Raw genomic sequence first — 21,371 nt, forward strand, 5'->3', positions numbered from 1 at the left:
CAAAGCTCAGGACCACCAATATTAGAACTTAGATGGTCGACTAAATCGAGAGTTTTGGTCTGGTACAATGCCTCCATCCCTGCTGACATCAGACCAAAAGTGTCCGGCCTGTCCATCTCTCACTCTATTTTTCCCTCACTCTTGAACAAGACACTGAGATACTTGACTCCTTGACTTGGGGCAGTTATTACCTAGAGAGAGAGCAATCCAACGCTTTCCGTCAGAGAGCCATGGTGCTAGACTTGGAGGTACGGATTCTCCTCCTAACCCTTTCGCAACTGGCTGCAAACTGCTTCATTGCATGCTGAAGGTCACAGCTTGATGAAGCTAACAGAACCACATCGTCTGCAAAAGGTTTAGGGTAGCGTTGCAATTGTAAGGCCACCAAACCCTACCCTGTACCCCATATTCCCACAGTATTCCCTGGGGGACGGTTGTTATCTTTCTCCAAGTCCACTGAACAAACTTAGACTCAAGGGTGAAGAGCTGGTTGACTGTTCCATGGCCAGGATGGAAGCTGCGTTGCTTCTCCTGAATTTAATGTTCAACAGCTGGTCGAAGCCTCCCCTCTACCCTGGAAATAAACTATCCTAGTCCACCTTTTTAGAAATGGGAATCACCACATCAGTCTGCCACTACACAGGTACTGTCCCTGACCTCCGTGTGACACTGAAGAGGCATATGAGCAAAGACAGCCCAACAATGTTTGATTGACTGTTAGAAATGGTGTATTAGTAGATGCAAAGTCAGTTTTGTGCATGTGTTAATTGTATTTCCTCTACAAAGGTACCTAGAGAAATAGTGCAGAGGGGGCTTAATATGTGAGTGAGTGAGCTCTCAAGCACTTTTGGTTTTCACAGCCTCACAGATTTATTGCAAATGCTTTTGAGTCAGGATGGACTTTAGAACAGGGTGGTAGTCTTTGGATATATTACCACCCTAAAACCCTCCTCCTCCTGAAACGTGTCATGCCTGATAACCCTTCCCTGTTCTTCCTGCTCTTAAACTCTTGAAGCCATTTCTTTGCACACTCCCCTTCACAGATCAGGCGGTTTACAGATTGGTGTTATCAACATGTGGTGAGCTGATAAGCCTCATTCAGCACATATCAGCAAGTGGACATAAAGGAACAGAGCTGTGTGTTATTGGAGTTGTCTGGGTTTCGACTTAGTTGTGACAAAGTGGAACTTTCAGACATTTGCTGTCAGTGCTGTGAAATGGAGCAGCGAGGCTTTAAGCTGGACCATGAGAACTTCTCCTGTTCCATCTGTCTGGATCTACTGAAGGGTCCCGTGACTATTCCTTGTGGACACAACTACTGCATGAACTGTATCAAAGGCTTCTGGGAGGAAGAGGATCAAAAGAAAACCCACAGCTGCCCTCAGTGTAGGAAGACGTTCACAGCGAGGCCTGACCTGGTGAAAAACACCATGCTAGCAGATTTAGTGGAGGAACTGAAGAAGACTGGACTCCACGCTGCTCCTGATGATCACTGCTATGCTGGACCTGAAGATGTGGCCTGTGATTTCTGCTCTGGGAGAAAACTAAAAGCCCTCAAGTCCTGTCTACAATGCCTGGTCTCTTACTGTGAGCAACACCTTCAGCCTCATTATGATGTAGCTCCATTAAAGAAACACCAGCTGGTGGAGCCCTCCAAGAAGCCTCAGGAGAACATCTGCTCTCATCATGATGAGGTGATGAAGATGTTCTGTCGTACTGATCAGCAGTGTATCTGTTATGTCTGCTCTGTGGATGAACATAAAGGCCACGACATAGTCTCAGCTGCAGTAGAAAGGACTGAGAGACAGAGAGAGCTGAAGGGGAGTCGACTAAACATCCAGCAGAAGATCCAGGACAGAGAGAAAGATGTGAAGCTGCTCCAACAGGAGGTGGAGGCCATCAATGACTCCGCTGATAAAGCAGTGGACGACAGTGAGAAGATCTTCACTGAGCTGATCCGTCTCATGGAGAAAAGAAGCTCTGATGTGAAGCAGCAGGTCAGATCCCAGCAGAAAAGTGAAGTGAGTCGAGTCACAGAGCTTCAGGTGAAGCTGGAGCAGGAGATCACTGAGCTGAAGAGGATTGACGCTGAGCTGGAGAAGCTGACACACACACATAGTGACAATGAGTTTCTACAAAATCGGTCCTCGCTCTCACATCTCAGTGAATCCACAGAGTTACCTAGCATCAATAATTGCCCGCTACGGTACTTTCAGGCTGTGACAGCGACTGTGTCAGAAGTCAGAGATCAACTACAGGACTCTCTTAGAGAGAACTGGACAAAGATTTTAAGCACAGTGGCTGAAGTGGATTCTTTACTGTCACAACATCTGAGGACCAGAGAGGAGTTATTACAGTATGCATGTGACATCACACTGGATCCAAAGACAGCACACCCCTGGATGATATTATCTGATGGAAACCGTAAAGTAACAAATATGGAAAACAACAACAATTCAACACATTTTGAATACTCCGCTGAATTCAGTCACAATTATCAGGTCCTGAGTAGAGAGAGTCTGACTGGACGTTGTTACTGGGAGGTAAAGTGGGATGCACTGGTCACAATAGCTGTTGCATACAAGGATATGAACAGATTAGGGAACCATAGCGAATGTAGATTTGGAGGCAATGACAAGTCTTGGGCGTTAAATTATAGTTTCCGACATGGATATGGATTCATGCATAACAGTATGTATACTCCAATCTCAGGTGATTCATCCCATAAAATTGGAGTGTACCTGGATCATAAGGCGGGTATTCTGTCCTTTTATGACGTCTCTGACACCGTGACTCTCCTCCACAGAGTCCAGACCACATTCACTCAGCCTCTCTATGCTGGACTTGAACTCTATTTTCCTAAAGGAGACAATGCTACACTCTGTAAAGTGAAGAAGACAGGGTTTTTTCAATGGGCAATGGGTCATTTTACCTTTTGATTTATGTGTTTAGCATTGTTGTTAAGCACTTTTAGTTTGGTCTTCATGCATTGCATGTCCCATATATCAGCTGTCACTTAAGCCACATTTTTGTCATTGTATTGGCATTTATATTGGTTAAATCACTACTGCAGTCCTTCTGTATTACAGATTAGCCAAATGGGCATTTATCAGTGTAGGTGCAATTGGCATTCCACAGATTATTGTTCATTTCTTGATTAATTTGAACTTCCAGTTTGATTATGAGAAGGCCTCAACTGATCAAACTACGGGCCCGTCCACACGAAGACGCATTTTCCTTTAGTATCTTTTTGGTCGACCATCCACACGCAGCCGGCGTTATCGGAGCCTGAAAAAGGTATTCTTTTAACCGGGTCCCAGAGTGGGGAGATCACTGGTTTCGGGTGGATGCAGATATTCCTTGAACAATGGCCGTGTCGATTTTCTATCGTGTGGACCAGGCCCGAAAGCCCCTTGCATAACTTTTTGATCCTGACCACAAGGCAAAGACAAGGAAATGCCATGTGACCCAATGCATTAATATCACTGCCCATTCTGCTGCTGTAAAATAAGAAAATTATAAATAAAGGAAATAAATGATCATTATAAGTCATTGAAACTGTAAATATCTGAAGTGTAATAGTAATCATAAGGAAGAGGAGGGTTGTTCAATTCACTTATCGTGTGGGTGAAGTGAACATGAACATGGAAGCAGTGAACAAAAGTCTTATAAATAAAGTGATTTCTGAGAATCAACAAGGCTTTTGTTTTATACTCTCATGAAAAACTCACAGCTACATTTTTTTAAAATGCATGAGCTAAATAATATAGTTATTATTATATAATTATTGGATAAAGGTTGCACATTCAAACCCTTATTTTGATAGAAATCTGTAGCTGGGCCTTGTCACCAGTTCGGCTCTCACACCACAAAGAACAACCCAGACACAACTTGAGAGTGGGAGTTAAAGGGTAAACCAGTAAAAAAAAGAAATCTAGTGCTTAAATCTCTTGAAATCAAAATTATATCTTTCCCTTTATTGCACCTTAGGAAGCTTTGAGGTTTGAAAAATCATCTTTCCCCACCCTTATTCCATCCACCTCGTCTGACTGTATCATACTCTACAACAAGCATGAGTTCATAGTGAATGAGTTGAGTGTTTGAAGATATGAACTGAACCTGGGACATGGTGATTTGACTTTTGCAACAACCTTTGCCTACTGGTGCATTGTTAACTTGTTACTGCATGCCTGTTCTTACAGCAATGCAACCATAATTTATCCCTCAAACTGCTGAACTAGAAAGATAAGATATACAGTATCTTCATGTGTCCTGGGGGGATTAAGCTGTGCAGTAGTTCCGATACAAAGTGGGAAGGGTACAATATAGAAGTCTGAGATACAATAGTGTGCAAATATGGTGCAAAGTCACAATATATACAGTGCCAAAATATTAACAGATTCATGGTAGGGACCAGTCTGAGTGGGTTGCATATAGATATGTACAGTATCAGGTCTGAAAAATAGGTAAAAGAACATTTTAAATAGAGAAGGAATAAATGATGACCTTGAAAACTTTTAAAAATCCGAAATATTGCTTGAATTTTAATTTGTATTAATGGACTTGGACTTGTACTTATATAGCGCCTTTCTAGTCTTCTGACTACTCAAGGCGCTTTCACAGTGTTTGTCACATTCACCCGTTCACACAGACATTCACACTGATGGCAGTGGACATCTACAGACCATCTAATCTAACCATTCACACCACATTTAAACACCCATGCGCAGCACGGGGAGCAATTCGGGGTTCAGTGTCTTGCCCAAGGACTTCGACATGTGGACCGGGGGAGGTGGGGATCGAACCACCAACCTCTCGAGTTGAAGACGATCCACAGTCGCCCACAAAACACCATTAGTATAAACATTTGTATAAACTGTGTGGAAAGGATTAATGGTCATTGCCAGTCTATTTCTGGTGTGAGTCACTGCTGTTTTTGTACTGTACCACCAGAGGGAGGCAGACACCTGTGTAACAGCCCTTTTGGCATCTGCAAGCATTTCCTGCACTTTCATCATGAAGCTTTGCTCTGAACAGGCCATGAAAACCAGCCCGTTACGCTCCAGAGTTTCACTCTTCGTGCCTACACAAGCTGAAGAGAGAATCATGACAAACAAGTGCAACACTCATTTTCTAAGGAGATTTTCTCTTGCCTTTTCCCTGCGATGTTTACTTGGATCATGATTTGGATCTCGTCCTTCCTCCCCCTCTACGACAGAAAGAGGCAAAGCAAGAAAACCGATCCCCTGTTTTAATTTGCCAAATCGGCACTCGGTGGGAGAGCCGGAGAGATATTCAGATTTCACAGAGCGCCGAGGAGTTTGGAGGCATTTGTCAGGCTCTCTGAAGTGAAATGAATTATGCAAATGAGATGTCTGGCCCCGGCTGTGTGCAGAAGCCATTAGGGAGGACAAAACTCTAAAGACACTGAAGCATCTGCATTTCAGGCTCTGCTAGGCCACTGAAAAAAAACAGTTTGCTCTCTACTTATCCCTTTTTATTGTAAACACACACACACACACACACACACACACACACACACACACACACACACACACACACACACACACACACACACACACACACACACACACACACACACACACACACACACACAAGTAGGGACGGGAAGTGATGAGAAAATATCAATACTACCAATGCCATTGATGATTCTCCTCATCGATGTGATTCCTTATCTTGGATGAGTGGGACGCCACTCATCTGAAAGCTACATTATCACTCTTCATAAGGCCCACCTCCACCTTTGCCTCCACCTGTTGAGGAACCTCATATGAACCTTGTGCATATTCCACATTCACATTAGGTCGACAAATCCTGCCGTGTAATCTTTTAAATATATTTTTAATTAATCAAGCAACAGTCTAGACTACAACATGACATGCGATTCTGAATAAGAGCCTATTTGACGTTCCCACATCTTTAAATCTTTCCCGAAATCCAAAGACAGATGTGTCACAGCGACTGTTTGATATTTTGCTTTAGAAATAACTTCAATAAGTAAGTGATTATCCAAATAGTTGCCAAGTGATTTGCTGTTGATGAACTGATGTTTCAACCCTAATTTACATGGTAATGAATTCCACATAACTCGGCTGATTGAACTACGCTACGGTTGTTCAAAAGGTTGGTAGTTCATTCAGTTAGTTTTACAGCTCTTCTTTATTTTCTCTTCTAAATAAATGTGTCTTTTTTCCAACTTGTGTTTTTAGGGACGTCGCTGTGTTTCCAGATCTCTGCAAAACACAATGTTATTATTATGATTGAGAGCGACGATGGCTGAGATTACAAAAAATAAGAACCAATAACACTCAAGTAGTACTCAAACGGGATTATCTGTCAACATGTCTGTCGGCTCTCTCTCTCTAATGGCTTACACTTTTCAGACAGCTGTTGTTGCACTTGCGAATCCTCCTCCTCCCACTGTCACAGCAAACTAAAGGCCCCGCAGATGTGAAGTCATTAGAAAAGCCAAGGTCAGAGCTTTTGCTAGCCCACATTGATGACTGATCTCTCCAGTTCATACACAACGATACATTTCTACAGGTGAACTCCCTGATTCATCGTTGAATTTTAAAACACACATCTTCTGCATTTTGATATTATGTGTCCGGCTCCTCCTCACAGAAGCGTGCATGTGGTTAGGTTCGGTTTTTATGTGTCCATGCTTTGAGACTCAAAAGAGTAACATTTGATGTGGAGGTATGGATTTAGTTAGACGTGAGGTCGATCTATCATCCTGATGTCTATTCAGCCTCTTGTCCAGGAATGGGTTAAATCGATTAACTCACGATGAAAAGTTTTTTTAAAAAAGGGATTCAAATGGATGCAGCAGAACCAGAGGTTTTGTTCTTTTTTCTTCCATGCGTTCTTCTTCCTCCTCAAAACCCGATGTCTACATTACACGATCTAATGGAGAATGAGGGACTGACCAAGGGGAATGTATATATAATGGCTGGTCAGACCATTTTAGAAACACTAAGACAAACACTTCCACCTAATATATTAAACAAAACAGGATCATACGTTTGAGTATCACCATTTGATCCATTAACCAAAACCTTTAAACAAGAAACCCCAATGCCCCCATGATGTGTTGGGCACTTGGTCCATTCTAATTGGCTACTTCCTGCGTTTAAGAGCTCAGCTGTAGGTGGTTCACCTTTTGCTCCGGCTGCCAAGATGCCTCTCCAGCTGCAGCAACCTTCAGTACTGGTACATTTAAATCATGTTCGGCACCAGGTGTTTTTGACCAATCAGGTAATGGTACTGCAGTTTGTGCTCCATTTCTAGCAAAAACAAAAAGACAAGAAGAAGGTAAACACACATATGTGACATGCCCCAGAGGCCCGTCACCACCGTGCTGTGCTACTGCCTGTATGACTTCCTTTTGGGATGGTCCTCCTGTATGTTTAGTTTTACGGGACTCTGACAAACACCTTTGTTTTGTCGTTAAGGTGTCAGGACATGGTGGACAAAACTTTTTACCTGGAAGCCTCAGTTGTCTCTCACCTTGCCGAGCGACACTGCAGCGAGTGCGTTTTCACTTCAGGTTTTGGAAATTACATTTGCATAAGTGTTCTTGATAAATCAAGCGCTAAACTGATGAAAGCTGCGTCTGTTGTGTTTTTGCCCATGGTTGTAATTACTCTGACTCTTAGTGAATACGGCTGCTGGTGATTGTCGAGCGCACATGCATAATTTAGTCAGACTGTGGAAACAAGAAAATGCAAAGGCAGCTGGAGCTTTTCCAAAACAGTTTTTCGATTCTTTGCCAAGACACGAACCCTGAAACCTGACCTCTAACCTCCTTGCTGTTTTCTGCTTGCATTTTTGCTCATCGAGGAACCAAAGCTCATTTTGTGTTGGTCCTTCTGGATTAAAGTGCCAACTTTTGCCCTGAAAACACCCTGCATCTTTGTCCCTTTTGCACCTAATTCAGTCAGCTATTCAGCTATTGGAAGCATCTCACTCAAAGTGCCCTTTGCCTTCTACCTCGTCTGCTCGACAGCCTCCTGCCCACATTTCTGTGGTGGGTTTGGTCTGTGAGAAGCGTAGAGTCACTCTGAATATCCTGGCAGGGGCTCCAACGTTTATTAACCTGTCGTGTCAGATGCCGTCTGTTCACCCGCCGCTAACGCCCGTTTTCCCAGCTATCATGGCTGCTATTAAAGGCTCAGTTTTATGGTTCTTTGATGGCGAAAGCTGGCCTGACACACTGTGCAGCTGTTAGAGAGAGTCTTGTGCCTGATTTTGTGGCAGTTGGGGTCGTAATTCATTTCGCAGGGGTCTAAAGAAGGTGCCCGGGTGCTGAAATGTTCTGTAACGACTGGAGCTGATTTAATTAGTGCAGAAGTGTAGATGCAGTTGTTAGAAAACGTGTTATTGTTGGTCGACTATCAACAGTAATGAGATGTCTGCTGTGATCGTGTCGAGTTCAGGAGGACTCCGCTTCTATGGCAATCTATCCAACCCTAACACTGTCTGTGTGTGTTTCTGTGACAGCGTAAACTTTGACTGAACTCAAAACACCACTTCTTTGTTATTTATCTGCAGTCTCACTCCTTTGTCCTCTTGTGTCTGACTTTTAAAGCCTCCAGATAAGCTTACATTTTACTCAAACAAACATTTTCAACTTGAGGACATGTGTTTATGCTTTAATTCATGCTCCTCTGGGTAAATGCATAAATTGCATCAATTTCCAGCTTTGTATTGCCCTTATATGTAAAATCTGCTTTGTATTCACTCTGAACTTGGTAGACAATAAAGTTGAATGTTCCACTGTGCAAACACGTATGACTGCTGTAACTCTAATTCTAGTGATTTTCCATGTTTGCAACTCTACTAAATGCTCCTCTATGAGAAATTGCTTTAATATGTGCTCTTATTTTATTCATGTATTTCCTTTATTTGGTATGAAAACATTCATTCATGTCGGGGTCGCGGGGTGCTGGAGCCGATCCAAGCTGACATCGGGCGTGAGGCGGGGTCCACCCTGGACAGCACCAGTCTATCACAGCACACATAGAGACGAACAGAGACAGACAACCATTCACACCTACGAGCAATTTTAGAGTCATCAATGAGCAGAACACCTGCACGTCTTTGGACTGTGGGAGGAAACCGGAGAACCCCGAGAAAACCCACGCAGACACGGGGACAACATGCAAACCAACCAACCTAACCACTACACCACCGTGTAGCCGGTATGAAAACATGTTAAAGGTCATTCATATCTGCAGTTGTTGATCTGCCACACATTAAAACATTCATACAACATTTATAACACTAAATATAAGAGAAGGGACACCTAATACTATATCAAGAGTTTGTAGTTTTGAGTGTTTCGTTTTAAATCTACTGGTGCACCTACAGCTCCTTACTGCAGAACACTTGAGAGACAGGCTTTACGGCTGACAGCGGTCTTCACGTTTTTAAGAGCTCGTCCTCCGTGCTGGACCCAAATCTTGTGGCATCACATCTGCAGCTGCAGTCTGTGTTACTCGAATCTTTCAGGAACATCATCGCTCACCTGCCAAATGCCTCGGCTCATGTTGTGCTTTGCGCGGCGCAGCCATGTTTCGGGTAACATTTCGTTCCGCTACCCCATCTGGTGCTGCCGCCTGCTCCTCTGTTCAGATGCCAAAAAGCTGTGTTTGGATGCATGTTAAGCATACGAAACAGACTTGAATGCCCAAGCAGCTCATCAAACTTGTCCTTTTGTACACTTGCTGAAATGCAGAAGGGATTTCTTCTTCTTTTCTTTTTTGTGCTTTGTCACTGATGCTGATACTCTTCATTTGCCAGTAAATGCACAAGGGTGTCTGGTTGACATTGGTGCTGAGACTGTTTGACAAGTAATACAAATGTTACCCAGATAAAAAGAGACACAAAGGCCCAAACTGCTCATCAGTTTGTAGGCAAGCACCCATACGGATACTAATGTTGGATATCAGGCCAATACTGACTCAAATAACTAGGGTGGATAACAATGACAATGGGGCTGATCATACTATATATTATAAACTGGAGTTTAAAGTTGGGTTTAAGTTAAGAGTAATTTGTTGCTGCATTTAAAGGGTTTACAGGTTAACCTGTTAATTTAGAAAAAGCTGGTGTGCAATTTCCTATTTAACAATAAATCATGTATTTATTTGGTACATTTTGTTTTAAAACGTTAAAGTGTAATTCCGGCGCAAAGTCATCCCCTGGTCTTTTTCGTGTAACAACTGTTAACGGAGAAATCCGGGAGAGTCGCTAACAGTCGGACGTGGTTAACACTGATTAGCTCGGGGCAGCACGGTGAAGGCATTAAAACGTCCTTTTTAACCACTAATACTGCTCAAAATAACACCAAACCTCTGCAGCAGCATGAGAAGAGTCCCTACACAGAAAATATTTAAGTCAGAGCATGTGAGCAGAGTGGGGCGGGGAGAACTTCTGCTCCCCGTTCTGCCCTCTTTCCAAGTCACCAGTGCATGGAGCTCCTTGCCCGACGTATTCTGCCATCCGGTGAAAACTCATTGTGTGAGCAGTAACGGAGCACCTTTTGTTTTACTACTTCACCTTTTATAACATTTAGGAAGCAAGCCAACAAGCAAATACCCTTCTTTGACGCTCAACTGCTAAGTGGAGACATGGGAATTCTGTGGGACGATGAGTATTTAAAGCATTAACAGACTTTGGCAGAACATTTCATTTTTTTCAGTGTCTGTCGGAGGTCAGTAAAGGCCCTTCACTTTGTAAACCTGCTTTAAAAATCTGTCCTCTTGTCCAAGTTGGAGGTGGAGATATGACAAGGTTTCAATGTTTTAAAAAAGCCTGCTTTGCACATTAATGAAACACCGGTATTACAGTGGTACTCAGTATTGGGCAACACCCAAAGCCCAGGTATCGCTATCGGGACTGAACACGTTCAATCAGAAACAGAATATGATTCAAATGATGCACAAATGCAACCGGTGAAGTTGGGAACACTGAATTTGAATTCTCAGGTGACACAAAGAGGATCATTTGAGTAATATACATTCCACCGTATCTGGAGTTTCTGCATGCCGGTGTTGGTGATGTACATATCAGAGCGCTCATGGCGAACTACGGTTTCAGGTAAGCAACTGTGCTGTGGCAGAAGGAGAAGAGAAATGGCGCGTGCTTAGTCACTGAAACAGCCAGCCGCTCACCACAGTCTCCGGGGACTCGCTGCTGTCGGCTCGTCTCCTCTGCTAATGACTTACCCACTATAATGAGTTTAGGGAAATAACAGCATGCTCAGCAATTTCTCGACCTTCATTCAGGGCCAAACTTACCGGATGTCAGCTGGACTTTTTTTTCATTCATAAAACTCACTCTTTGACGCAACTGCACTGTTACTCACAGGTCCGTAAAGAAGACACCATCTGAGACACACAGGCGTCGATCTGCCTCAGAAAAGAAACGATAGGCTTCCTCTGTGATGTGGTTGTAACAGTTCTCTGTGTTTCTGTCTGTAGGTCTGACCTGGGAAGATGACACAACTCAGCAGGTTCTGTCCAAGGAGTTATCCAAACTCAGGAGGGTTCCCTACAGGCCACAGCAAAGTGGATCTCAGTACAACGCCGACAGCAGGTCAGCCCTTAGCCCATCAGTAGCTCTGTGTGATATATGGAAAGGTCCCGGCATGGTCCAAAAACAGTTTTAAGGGAATCCACTCGCACTGGAGCTGGTTTCACAAAGATATTTTACAGTGGTGTTTGTCATTTTTGCACTGGACTAATCTAAGAGCCAAGACTTATTTTAAACCCTTACTCAAAGAACAAAGAGCAAATGAAAGAGCTTCATTTCCATGGTAACACATCAGTGACACCTACTGACCAGTGGCACCAAATGAAGAAAAAGAGGAAAACATGGCACATGATGAGAAAGAGGAATGTGTGTATACTTTATGTGTGCAGTGATCTTCACTTCTACTTCCTCTTTGTCTCTCCCACAGGCCGCTAGCTGAAGCGATGGACCCAGTAGACCAGAGAGTGAAGCCAGTGGAGGTGGAGCTCAGCAGGAATCTGCAGATGTATCTCCAACGTCTCGGCCTCCTTCCCAAGACGTCGTCTGCCTCCAGTCTGAGCACCCTGGGCAAGGTGAGGGATTCCTGGGTGCGATATGTTCCTGATATTGGTCTCTTTGGGCCTCTGCTTCACTTCCAGTGGATTGTTTTGTTGTGTAATGCAGGTTTTTTTATGAGCTTCCAATTATCATCACAGTATATTGATACTGTGTCACATATTTAAATATTATAGTTGTATTCAACAGACGACACAGTCTTTATGTTATTGATTAATGCTTGATACAAGCTTTTATCAAGGGAGTTTGGACCCCATACCTGTTTTCTCGTGTTCATTCTGGGGTAGGGAGTTTATTTGTGGCGTTGTTGGGCAAAACACACTCACACACCCAAGCAGTACCCAGCTATATAGAGCTCACACATACACACACATACACCTTCACAACAGGGAGTCTGGTGTCATCCTTCGTTGTCACTCGGCTCTGGCTTCTCCATCCTAACTGATGACTTCTCCCAGCATGACCATTATAAGGAAAATAATATCAGCAGAGAGTTCAGGAGTTCACTGCTATAATTAATAACTCTCCACGTGACTGGTTCCTCCACCACGTCCGCTGCTCGGGGTGAGGGGAGTGGAGCGGGGCTGAATGGTAGATGCCTTTCTCCCGCTTGGGGATTGTACCAAAGACTCACAGAGCACGATGGTGCAGAGCCTGCAGGCGTTGCTCCGGGCTCGTGGCCTGTTCGATCTAGGCTCACGTGTTTGGTAAAAACAAGGAAAAGAAGCTGGGGGGCTGAAGGGGTCCCGGAGGGCACGGGTGAAATGAAATGCACCAACTGTGTGACATAGATGAATAAAGATACCAACAGTGACAAATACCAGCAGGGGCCTCACGCATACAAGTCATAAAGAAGTATGACGACTCTGAGGAACTTTCACATTTATGTTATTGTTATGATAATTTGACCGTTAGTCAGGCTTCTGTGCTCCTAGGTGGGCGTTAATGGAGCAGGCTGTGACTGTTTGCTTTTGTTGTAGCTGATGGATCCGTTGATGATTACATAAATGGATTAATAACTTGTTTTTTAAAAGCAGGCTTTATTTTCCAGTCAGTAATTATTTTGTTCAGATGTTGGAATAAAGTCGTTAATATTAAAGTAAAATGTGGCACCTGCATCGAAATGCTCTTACTAAATGGAGAGAAAGCACATATTCAAGTCCTCAGACTCATTTGACCACATACGCCATTGTTCACTCTAATACAACCCACACGAGCGTTTCCTAAAGCCGCGTCCCCACAGATGGTGTTTAGCGTTGAGGAGAAGTCACAGTTTCAGTTTAGGCAACAAATCTACTCGGTTAGGTTTAGGAAAAAAATATGACATGGGCTAAAGAAAGTTAGCTGATCTCTGAGCTCCATTGTATTTTACTCTCAGATCAGTTTGGTGACTCTAAAGCTCGATCACTACTGCACAGACTCTGGTTTATTTAACAATTGTAAACTTTATTTATAAAGCACCTTTTATAACATCAAATGCAGTTCAAATTGTTTTACAAAAGACACCGGTATTAAAACAGGACACAGGGAAAACTAGTAATACTAATAGTAGTTTATTGATAGTGATATAAACAATTTTATTATATCAATAAAAAGCTATAAACAGCAAACAGAAAATAAATGTCAAATGAGAGTGGTAACAAATTGGTAGGATACATTAAAAGTAGTACCATAAAAATAAAATAAACACGTTTTTTAAGACTATTAACTGAAATTGCTTTGTGTGATATGTGGTGAGAGTTTGTTCCAACGGTCGGTGCATAACAGCAAAAAGCTGCTTCACCAAACTTTTCATTTTAAGTCGTTTTAAGTACGTGGAGCAAGCGAGCACCAGATGACCTAAGGCAGCGGTGTCAAACTCAAATTCACATTGGGCCATATTTAAAAACTGGGACAAACTCAGTATCTACAACTAAAAAAAGAGACTGCAGATGTGCATGTGTTCCCTTCCCTCCAGGTGTGTAATGTTGAACCTTTCCAGTGCAGGTCCTTGTTCTTGTCGTGGTGTTTCTTCTGTTTGATTCTTTGGTTACAGCCACGGTGACAAACAGCTCTTTACCTTCAGACACAGATCATCTGCCTCCTACCGGGGCTGAAAGCTCCTGTCCTCCATTTTTCTTTTGGTCGTTTTTGGGGAGGGGTGGATTCAGTTTGTCTGCAGAGACTGGTAGCATGGAATAGAAATGTAGAGGTGTATGTGCCATATACTTGCGGGCTCTCATAGAACCTTGATATGATCTTGCGGGCCAAATATAATAACACCGCGGGCCAGATTTGGCCCACGGGCCTGAGTTTGACACCCCTGACCTAAGGGAAGAGTTTGGAACACACTCAGACGAGCAGTCAGAGGGATATGAAGGGGCTTATTTCTTACATGGTAAAAGGCAACGTGTCGAGCAGCAAAGCGTTAAGTAAAGAATAAAAACAGTGTACACGAACGGTGAAGAATGTATTGCCATATTGATTGATGTATAAAACTGATCAACCTTATATGATATGTATTTATTTTGCTATTTATCCCAGCGGTATATGGCACACTGCATGACAGTCAGAACTAACCGCATTAGATTTGCAGTTCTGTAGAAATGAAGCAGAAACAAAATGCAGTGCAGAGAAACAGCAGCGTAAACTCACGTTGCTCGGACAGGATGACGTTGCTTTTTACCTCCGCAACATTTTTTTTGCATCCACATGAACAACCATATATCTGCCCAATATTTAAGGAGGTCTCAGTGTTAGATGGACGTTCGTTGTAGTCCTAGAAATGCATTAATATGTAAAGTACATACACACACCCACCCATACACACACGCACACACACACACACATGCACTACGGACACCTGATTCTATATTCTTTTATTTGTACAGTATTTTTGGGACGTTTAGTGCTTGTTTTAGACCGTGAAGGTAGAGAAACAAGGGAGCGAGAGAGAGAGAGAGAGACAGAATGACAAGCCTGGCTGGGGTCATTGGCCGCCAGCGACGACAAAAAGATTGACGGATAGAGACTGTGATATTATGATCATTACATTACAATACAGTTGTGTTTACTGTTCCGAATGGCTGCACAGTGTTTTATTTAAGAACTATATGTGATTATACATGCTTTCCTGCTTTCTTTCAGAGTGACCTTTTCCTGTCAGGCACCCCTGCGGACTTCTATCGTTCCAAGGCCCAGATTTCGCCTCAGAAGTCGTCTTCCTCCAGCTTTTCCTCTCTTCCATCTTTCTTACCTGTGCAGAAGCAGAGACCTCCAGCTGACCAGCATCTCGCCACACAGGATGAGGGTGACCTTCTCTTGGGTGCCCTGAGGCAGTATCTCTCCGGGCATCTGTCCCTGCACAGTGGCGGGGTGACCCCCGAGGAGCAGGAGGCCCCCTCGTCCCGCCTGAAGCCCTTCTACAGCAACGGAAAAGAAAACTCTGGGCTCAAAAAAGAGACATCAAAATCCAGGCTTTTGAAGTTGGGAAGAACTCAAGGGGCTTCAGTCAAGGACCCTCTGTCGTCTGTGGATGGTATGTGTTTCACATTGCACCATGGTGAATTGTAAGATAGTTGTTCAGTAGTAGCAGTAGTTCAAGTACGACCATAGACTTTATGAAAAATGGACGTAGCATACCCGTCAAAGTCCATTCTCTCAACTTGTCATCATCACTTTTCCATTCCACACAGGAGTCAGTTCCTCTTACCAAAAAAGGGCATGTATGTGATGTTGGGGGGAGGGAGATACGTCCATCTGGCTGACGTTTACCTCCGAGGAGAAGTGAGGGACAGCAGCTAGCTGTCACTCAAGAGGCCACGCCCCTAATTATCCATAAACTTTAACCTCCAATAAAATAAAAACTCGCCTGGTACGAAGAAATTCACCACCCTCAGTGTTGTCATGGAGATATGACCTAAACATACAGACTAGATTGTTTTTTTGTACCAGGCCTTAAAAAACTAAAAGCAAAACTGGTCTATTGTGCAATCTACTCCTAGTGGACACTCGGAGAACTGCAGTTTTTAGCACTTCCATATTGGATCCACTAGGAAGTCGTTGTGACGGGGGCTTGGCTAGGACATGTGATCCACTTGTGAAGCTATCTCATCATCCAACAATCATCTTTCATATTTTAGCTACTTAACAGTCAATGCTTTTGATTCAGCTTGTGGTAAATTTGTAAGCTGTAGTTTGGGGCCTTGATGTATTTGATCACTGTATTATATATTTTAAGCTATTAGGAAATCTAATTCAGTTCAATTGTTGCAGTACAGGTGATTGAGAGTGGAATCACTGCTTCATGACACTCCAATGTCCCAAACAGTCCAGTTATACACAGATGGCTACTGATGACTTCCAGGACAACCAATAAGACTGCTCGTAAATGACTTACAGTATATGGGTGTTTTATGATCCGCCACCTCTATACTTAAGGTTTTTTTCAGGTTCAGGTAAATAAAACCACGAGGAAGAAACCAACATTGGTAGAATTACCATTATACTGTAATTCATCTTACATAGTAACCAAAATCTGTGTCAACACATTGTGTTGCCAGGTGTTGTGAGTCTGTGTGTGGACCCCAGTCCTACCAGCTCAGCAGTATCCTGGAAGTGAATGAGGGAGCTTTCTGACACAGTGTTATTGTTGCTCTGATTGCGGCCAGTTGCTTTGGAAATTGCAGATGTTAACATTTCTGTTTTGCTGGGCATTTAAAGCTGCAGCAACACACACATTTTCGAACTGAAGTCATTTTAAGAAACAACCAATGAATATTTTTCTGTCTCTGTCTGACTCACTGTTCTGTCACCGCCGTGTCTTCTCCAGAGAGGTTCATCGAGAACGTGTTGAAGAGCGTTGGCAGGCACCATGTGGACGTGGATGGCCTGACGGCGCACGATTTGAGCCAACTGTCCAGCCTGATAGCTGATGCCCTGCAGGTGGTCGACCAGGACCAGGGACCAAACAGGGGCCTGACCCACGACAGACCTGGACCCAGAGACCTGGGGGGAGAGCTGAGGGAGGAGGAAGAAGAGGATGAGGCTGCCAGGGATAAAGAAGAGGAAAAGTTGCTTGAGAATGCTCCAACACTGAAACCACAGAAGAGCACTCCTACAGTGCCGGCAACACTTCAAGGTAATTTCACAGTGATTCATTTTGTGTTTTTAGTCGGTTAAAGTCTGGAACTCAAGTCAAGAGTACCTACATAATTGTGTAGCGCAGATAGGATTAAACAAGCGAAGGGAATCTTAAACAGCCTGCTGCATGAGTGCAACATTAAAATCAATGTGAGAATAAAAAGGCATCATTAGCTCAGCGTAAACACAGCCAGCTTTAATGGTTCAGGGTCCACTGAGACCAGACTAAAAATGTTTACACTGAAGGTAAAAGTGCTCAACAAGTCACTTGTAAATGGCTGAAAAGAGTGAACATTATGGACAAAACAATGGCTCTGCAGACACGTTATTAATGCAGATTATCTGATGTTTTATCAGTGAGAACATGAATGTTATAGAAACATTACAATTTTAATAGATTTTTATGAATAAATGATAATGTTACACACAATACCACAAACAAACTAACAGATCATGGCGGTGGTAGACCAGCAGCTCCTGGGTGCCGTTCTTCTGCACGGACATGGAGCTCCTCCCGCTAACACGCCGGCAACACTCTTCCTGCTAGCGTAGGTCCTTTCTTTTGCTAAGGCACAGCGGGTGCTGTTCATCTGCTGATGTGCCCACTCTGCAGTGACATGGACAGTGACGCAGCGTTTAGGAGATAAGCACTGCTCAATCCACCCCCGAGTCAAGCCACGCAGGAGGTCGATACCGTTAACTTTATATGCATCCATTTTGTATCAGTTCTAATCTAGATAACTTTGTAAGGCTAACGGTACGTTACACTATTAAGGAATTAGACGTCATAGTCGTTAAATGAGTTTGTCATATCACAGCTTTAGAAACCCATGTTAGAAAAAGAGATCAGGGACAAACGCAATGACCATGTGAGTGATTTCACGAGTCACATATTGAAGTCGAATGAATTTGCAATGAAAAAAAAAGTCCTTGACGTTTGGAAAGCCAACGCAAATGCAAAAGCTCTTTGTGCACATTTTACTACTGTACAGTTTGATTAACTTGGGTTTCTTCTTCTCTTTTCCTATTTATCTGATTGATAAGCACTCTGTTTCTCCCAACAGAGCGCCACGCAGATACAGAGGAGCAGAAAATGAAGGACGAGGTAAGCGTTGAGTCTGTGGTAAGAAAAGAACGGTTAAATGTCAGAGAGAAGGATACAGTTGGATAGTCAAAAGAACTTCAAATTGAGTTTGACAGTTATTGTCCTGGGAATTTAGCAAGACCTTGATATTATTGGATGGACTGACTTAATAATACAGCTTTACAGAAAATTTCACATTTAGTTTTCATAAAGTTTTGGAACTTTTGTAAAGAGAATGATTTTCTGCTGTTAAGCTACTGAACAGCCTACAGTAAGAAGAAGAATTACTTTATTTATCCCGCTCACACAGGCACAAAATACGCATATGGCTAGGGGGCTGCCAGTTTGGTGACTTGCTCAACAGCACCTCAGCAGCCTCCACACTGCATACATGGTTTACACTCATTTTACCAGGAGTGGGGTTTGAACCCACGTGGGCATTCACCCATTGGATCTTAAGTCCAACGCCTTAAACACTCGGCCATCCTGGTTTGTTGTGTATGAAGATCATAAATTCCTACAAATATTTCTGATAAACCACTACTACAAATAATGCTGCTTCATTAAGAAAGTCAAATCCAGAATGTGTAGCACATTTAGAAATGTTTGAACATCAGAAAAGCAATCGGAGACGAGGCAACTTCATTTGTACAGCACCTTTCAACATCAAAGCAATTCAAGTGCTTTATATAAAGGCATTACAGCAGGAAACATGAGGCAGTATAACAAGACACATTTAAGATGTAAATGAGTCAAATAAAATAGAAGATAAAACAAAGGATATATAAGGCAATTAGACTGCAATTTATGGTCCAACAGACCTTGGATGTCAAAAAGCAGTTGCAACTGAAGGATCAAGAGTAAGACACCCACACAGTGCAAAGAAGCCTTATCGGGCACAACAAGTGGAAACAGCAGTGGGGATAGGTGGGTTTAGGCTTTAAAAGCTCAAAATGGACCTCAGTAATGAGACCTTTTTTATTCGTACCCTAATTTCAGACCTCGAAGGCTGTTCATGCAGCTTTTTTAATATTTAAAATACGTAATAATCAGTATAAATTTACCAAACTGCAGCCCCGATTGGCTCAAACAAGCCATGTTGCTCAGAACAGTTCTCTGGCTTTTGTTTCAGCCCGAGAGTGGAAACCTGTTCAACAAACTTCTCGCCTACTTGGACAGAAATCGTGACAACGTTGCGAAGGAGACACCCAGAGGCCAGCATGTGGGGCTGGAAAACGTCCAAAGCCGGACCAGCGAGGTAGGGGTGACGGTGCAAAAGAAGGACGCCACCCAGTCGGTGGAGGAGGTGTCAGAAGTTCAGGGCTGGATCAAGGAGGTGGCTCCCCCTCCTGCTGCACTTGTGTACGAAAAGCCGCACAAGAAGACGATGCACATTCCCGAACTTCAGCTGGATGTCAAAGCAGGCAGGAAGAAGGCAGACGATGATGTCTTCGGCTACGTCATCACCGATACAGAGTGAGTAGGAAGCTACTGACATGATAATACTGCATATAGGGCATTAAGAATGATGATGATTAATGAAATTCCATTGCGAGGGAACAGCCTGGGTCTTTGTTTACTTCCCGTCAGACAGAAACACAGCATGTGTGCACTCTTTTGTGGTGGGTGTCATGTTTTTGATGATGTTCACAGACTCCATTTCTAAGCTACCGTTAGCTAATGTTGCACACTGAGAGGCAAGGGACTCGAGAGCACACAAAACGTCATATCCTGTGGATTTTTCCCTAAAATTCATTCCAAGTCTTTTACATAGACTATGTGTGCTACTTTTGTCTTTCTGCAGACACGAGATTCTACTGTACCCACATTCTCTTTTCTTTTGTATCTGTATTTTGAACAATACGCAGTCATGACCAATAGTATGTATGCTCTGATATTAAGGGAGCAGGAAATGTGTTTTACCAGTGAATACACATCTGTTTATTTGCTGTTGCTCTAAGAAACAAACATATAGTTTCTCATACATCACAAAGCAGGTGTCTTCATACGACTCAAATATTACTCAGGATGCAGCAAGAGGACACTGTCAGGCCATCTTTTCCTTAGTTCCTGTTCGCACCAAGGCCAGAGATATTTTCAAATAGATTTCTCTGCTCATAAGTTTGAGATTGCACAACCTGTTCGGAATAGGTCGATTGCTTGGCCTCCTGTGTCGCTGCTTGCAGCTTTCTCGAGGACAGCTCATCCAAACAACTATTCGGACCAGGCTATTTCAGAGGACAAAAAATGTCTTCATACGAAAGGGGAAAAAGCACTCCGGCATGTTTGTGTACTTCTTTAAATCAATCACAGCCGTTTTGAGCGGAGCTAAGCCCAAAATTAGACTAAAACACATGTTGGAAGTCAGGCATTCTCCCCCCACATAAGGTAAACCAGATAAGGTCGTCAGCAATACACCCGCCAAGTGTGAAGTCGATCGGAGTGGTTGTCAGGGAATTCAAAGGACCATCAGACTACTTCCTATTCGTTATATCTTAGTTGATGGTATGCTTTGCTAGGGGAAAAGGGACTATGAACTATAAAATAGTATCATTTTTGGTGCATTGTTTTAGGAAGACTCCTACTCAGATTAACTTTGTTTCAGCTCTTGTTGTTTGATGGTTTGTAGTTGCTGCAATATTCACATTCTTAGTGCCAATGAAGCGTTTTTTGCTGTTTCTGGAGAGTACAGATATCGTTACGTTAGCAAAAAATGTGTAAGAGCAGAATAGGAGGTGATTTTGAATAAAATAAATCAAAGCCACTCCATACAAGAAGCAATCCTGCTGTTACAGGCTGTTGTATCCGGGAACCCAATGTACTGTATGCTGCAGAGTTAATGTAAAAGCTGCTGCGAGGTCCCCGGTGCAGCTATCAGTACTCAGGATCTGCAGGCAGTGATCAGTGGTGTCAGATCTGAAGCAGCAGCTGCTCTGCACTGTGAAGGGCTGACTCATACTGTGGGCTGTTGAAGCTGTTGTCTGCTCTCCAGGCTTTTACTAACTTCTCATACAAAGACAATCCAGTTATACCGAACATTTTCACCATTTCA

The 21,371-nt window shown here is 43.2% G+C and overlaps 2 protein-coding genes across 2 annotated transcripts in view; both read left to right on the top strand.

The window, feature by feature from the left end:
- Positions 1 to 21,371, top strand: part of LOC310957503 (receptor-type tyrosine-protein phosphatase N2-like) — a gene marked incomplete at its 5' end in the record, with an annotated part of 214,287 nt that overhangs the window by 28,828 nt on the left and 164,088 nt on the right. Inside the window, 6 exons of the mRNA XM_083928087.1 lie at positions 11,508 to 11,622; positions 11,987 to 12,131; positions 15,241 to 15,631; positions 16,925 to 17,233; positions 18,300 to 18,340; positions 19,452 to 19,795. Of these exons, the coding sequence (XP_083784213.1) occupies positions 11,508 to 11,622; positions 11,987 to 12,131; positions 15,241 to 15,631; positions 16,925 to 17,233; positions 18,300 to 18,340; positions 19,452 to 19,795 (1,345 nt within the window). The remainder of the gene's footprint in view (positions 1 to 11,507; positions 11,623 to 11,986; positions 12,132 to 15,240; positions 15,632 to 16,924; positions 17,234 to 18,299; positions 18,341 to 19,451; positions 19,796 to 21,371) is intronic.
- LOC310957803 (tripartite motif-containing protein 16-like) lies at positions 1,218 to 6,301 on the top strand (the record flags this gene model as incomplete). The annotated part of the gene is made up of 3 exons (XM_083928536.1): positions 1,218 to 2,424; positions 2,713 to 2,883; positions 6,231 to 6,301. 3 exons carry the CDS (start codon positions 1,218 to 1,220, stop codon positions 6,299 to 6,301), a joined length of 1,449 nt encoding a protein of 482 aa, XP_083784662.1.

Source organism: Echiichthys vipera (assembly GCF_963691815.1).
Source record: "Echiichthys vipera genome assembly, chromosome: 15".
Lineage (NCBI taxonomy): Eukaryota > Metazoa > Chordata > Actinopteri > Perciformes > Trachinidae > Echiichthys > Echiichthys vipera.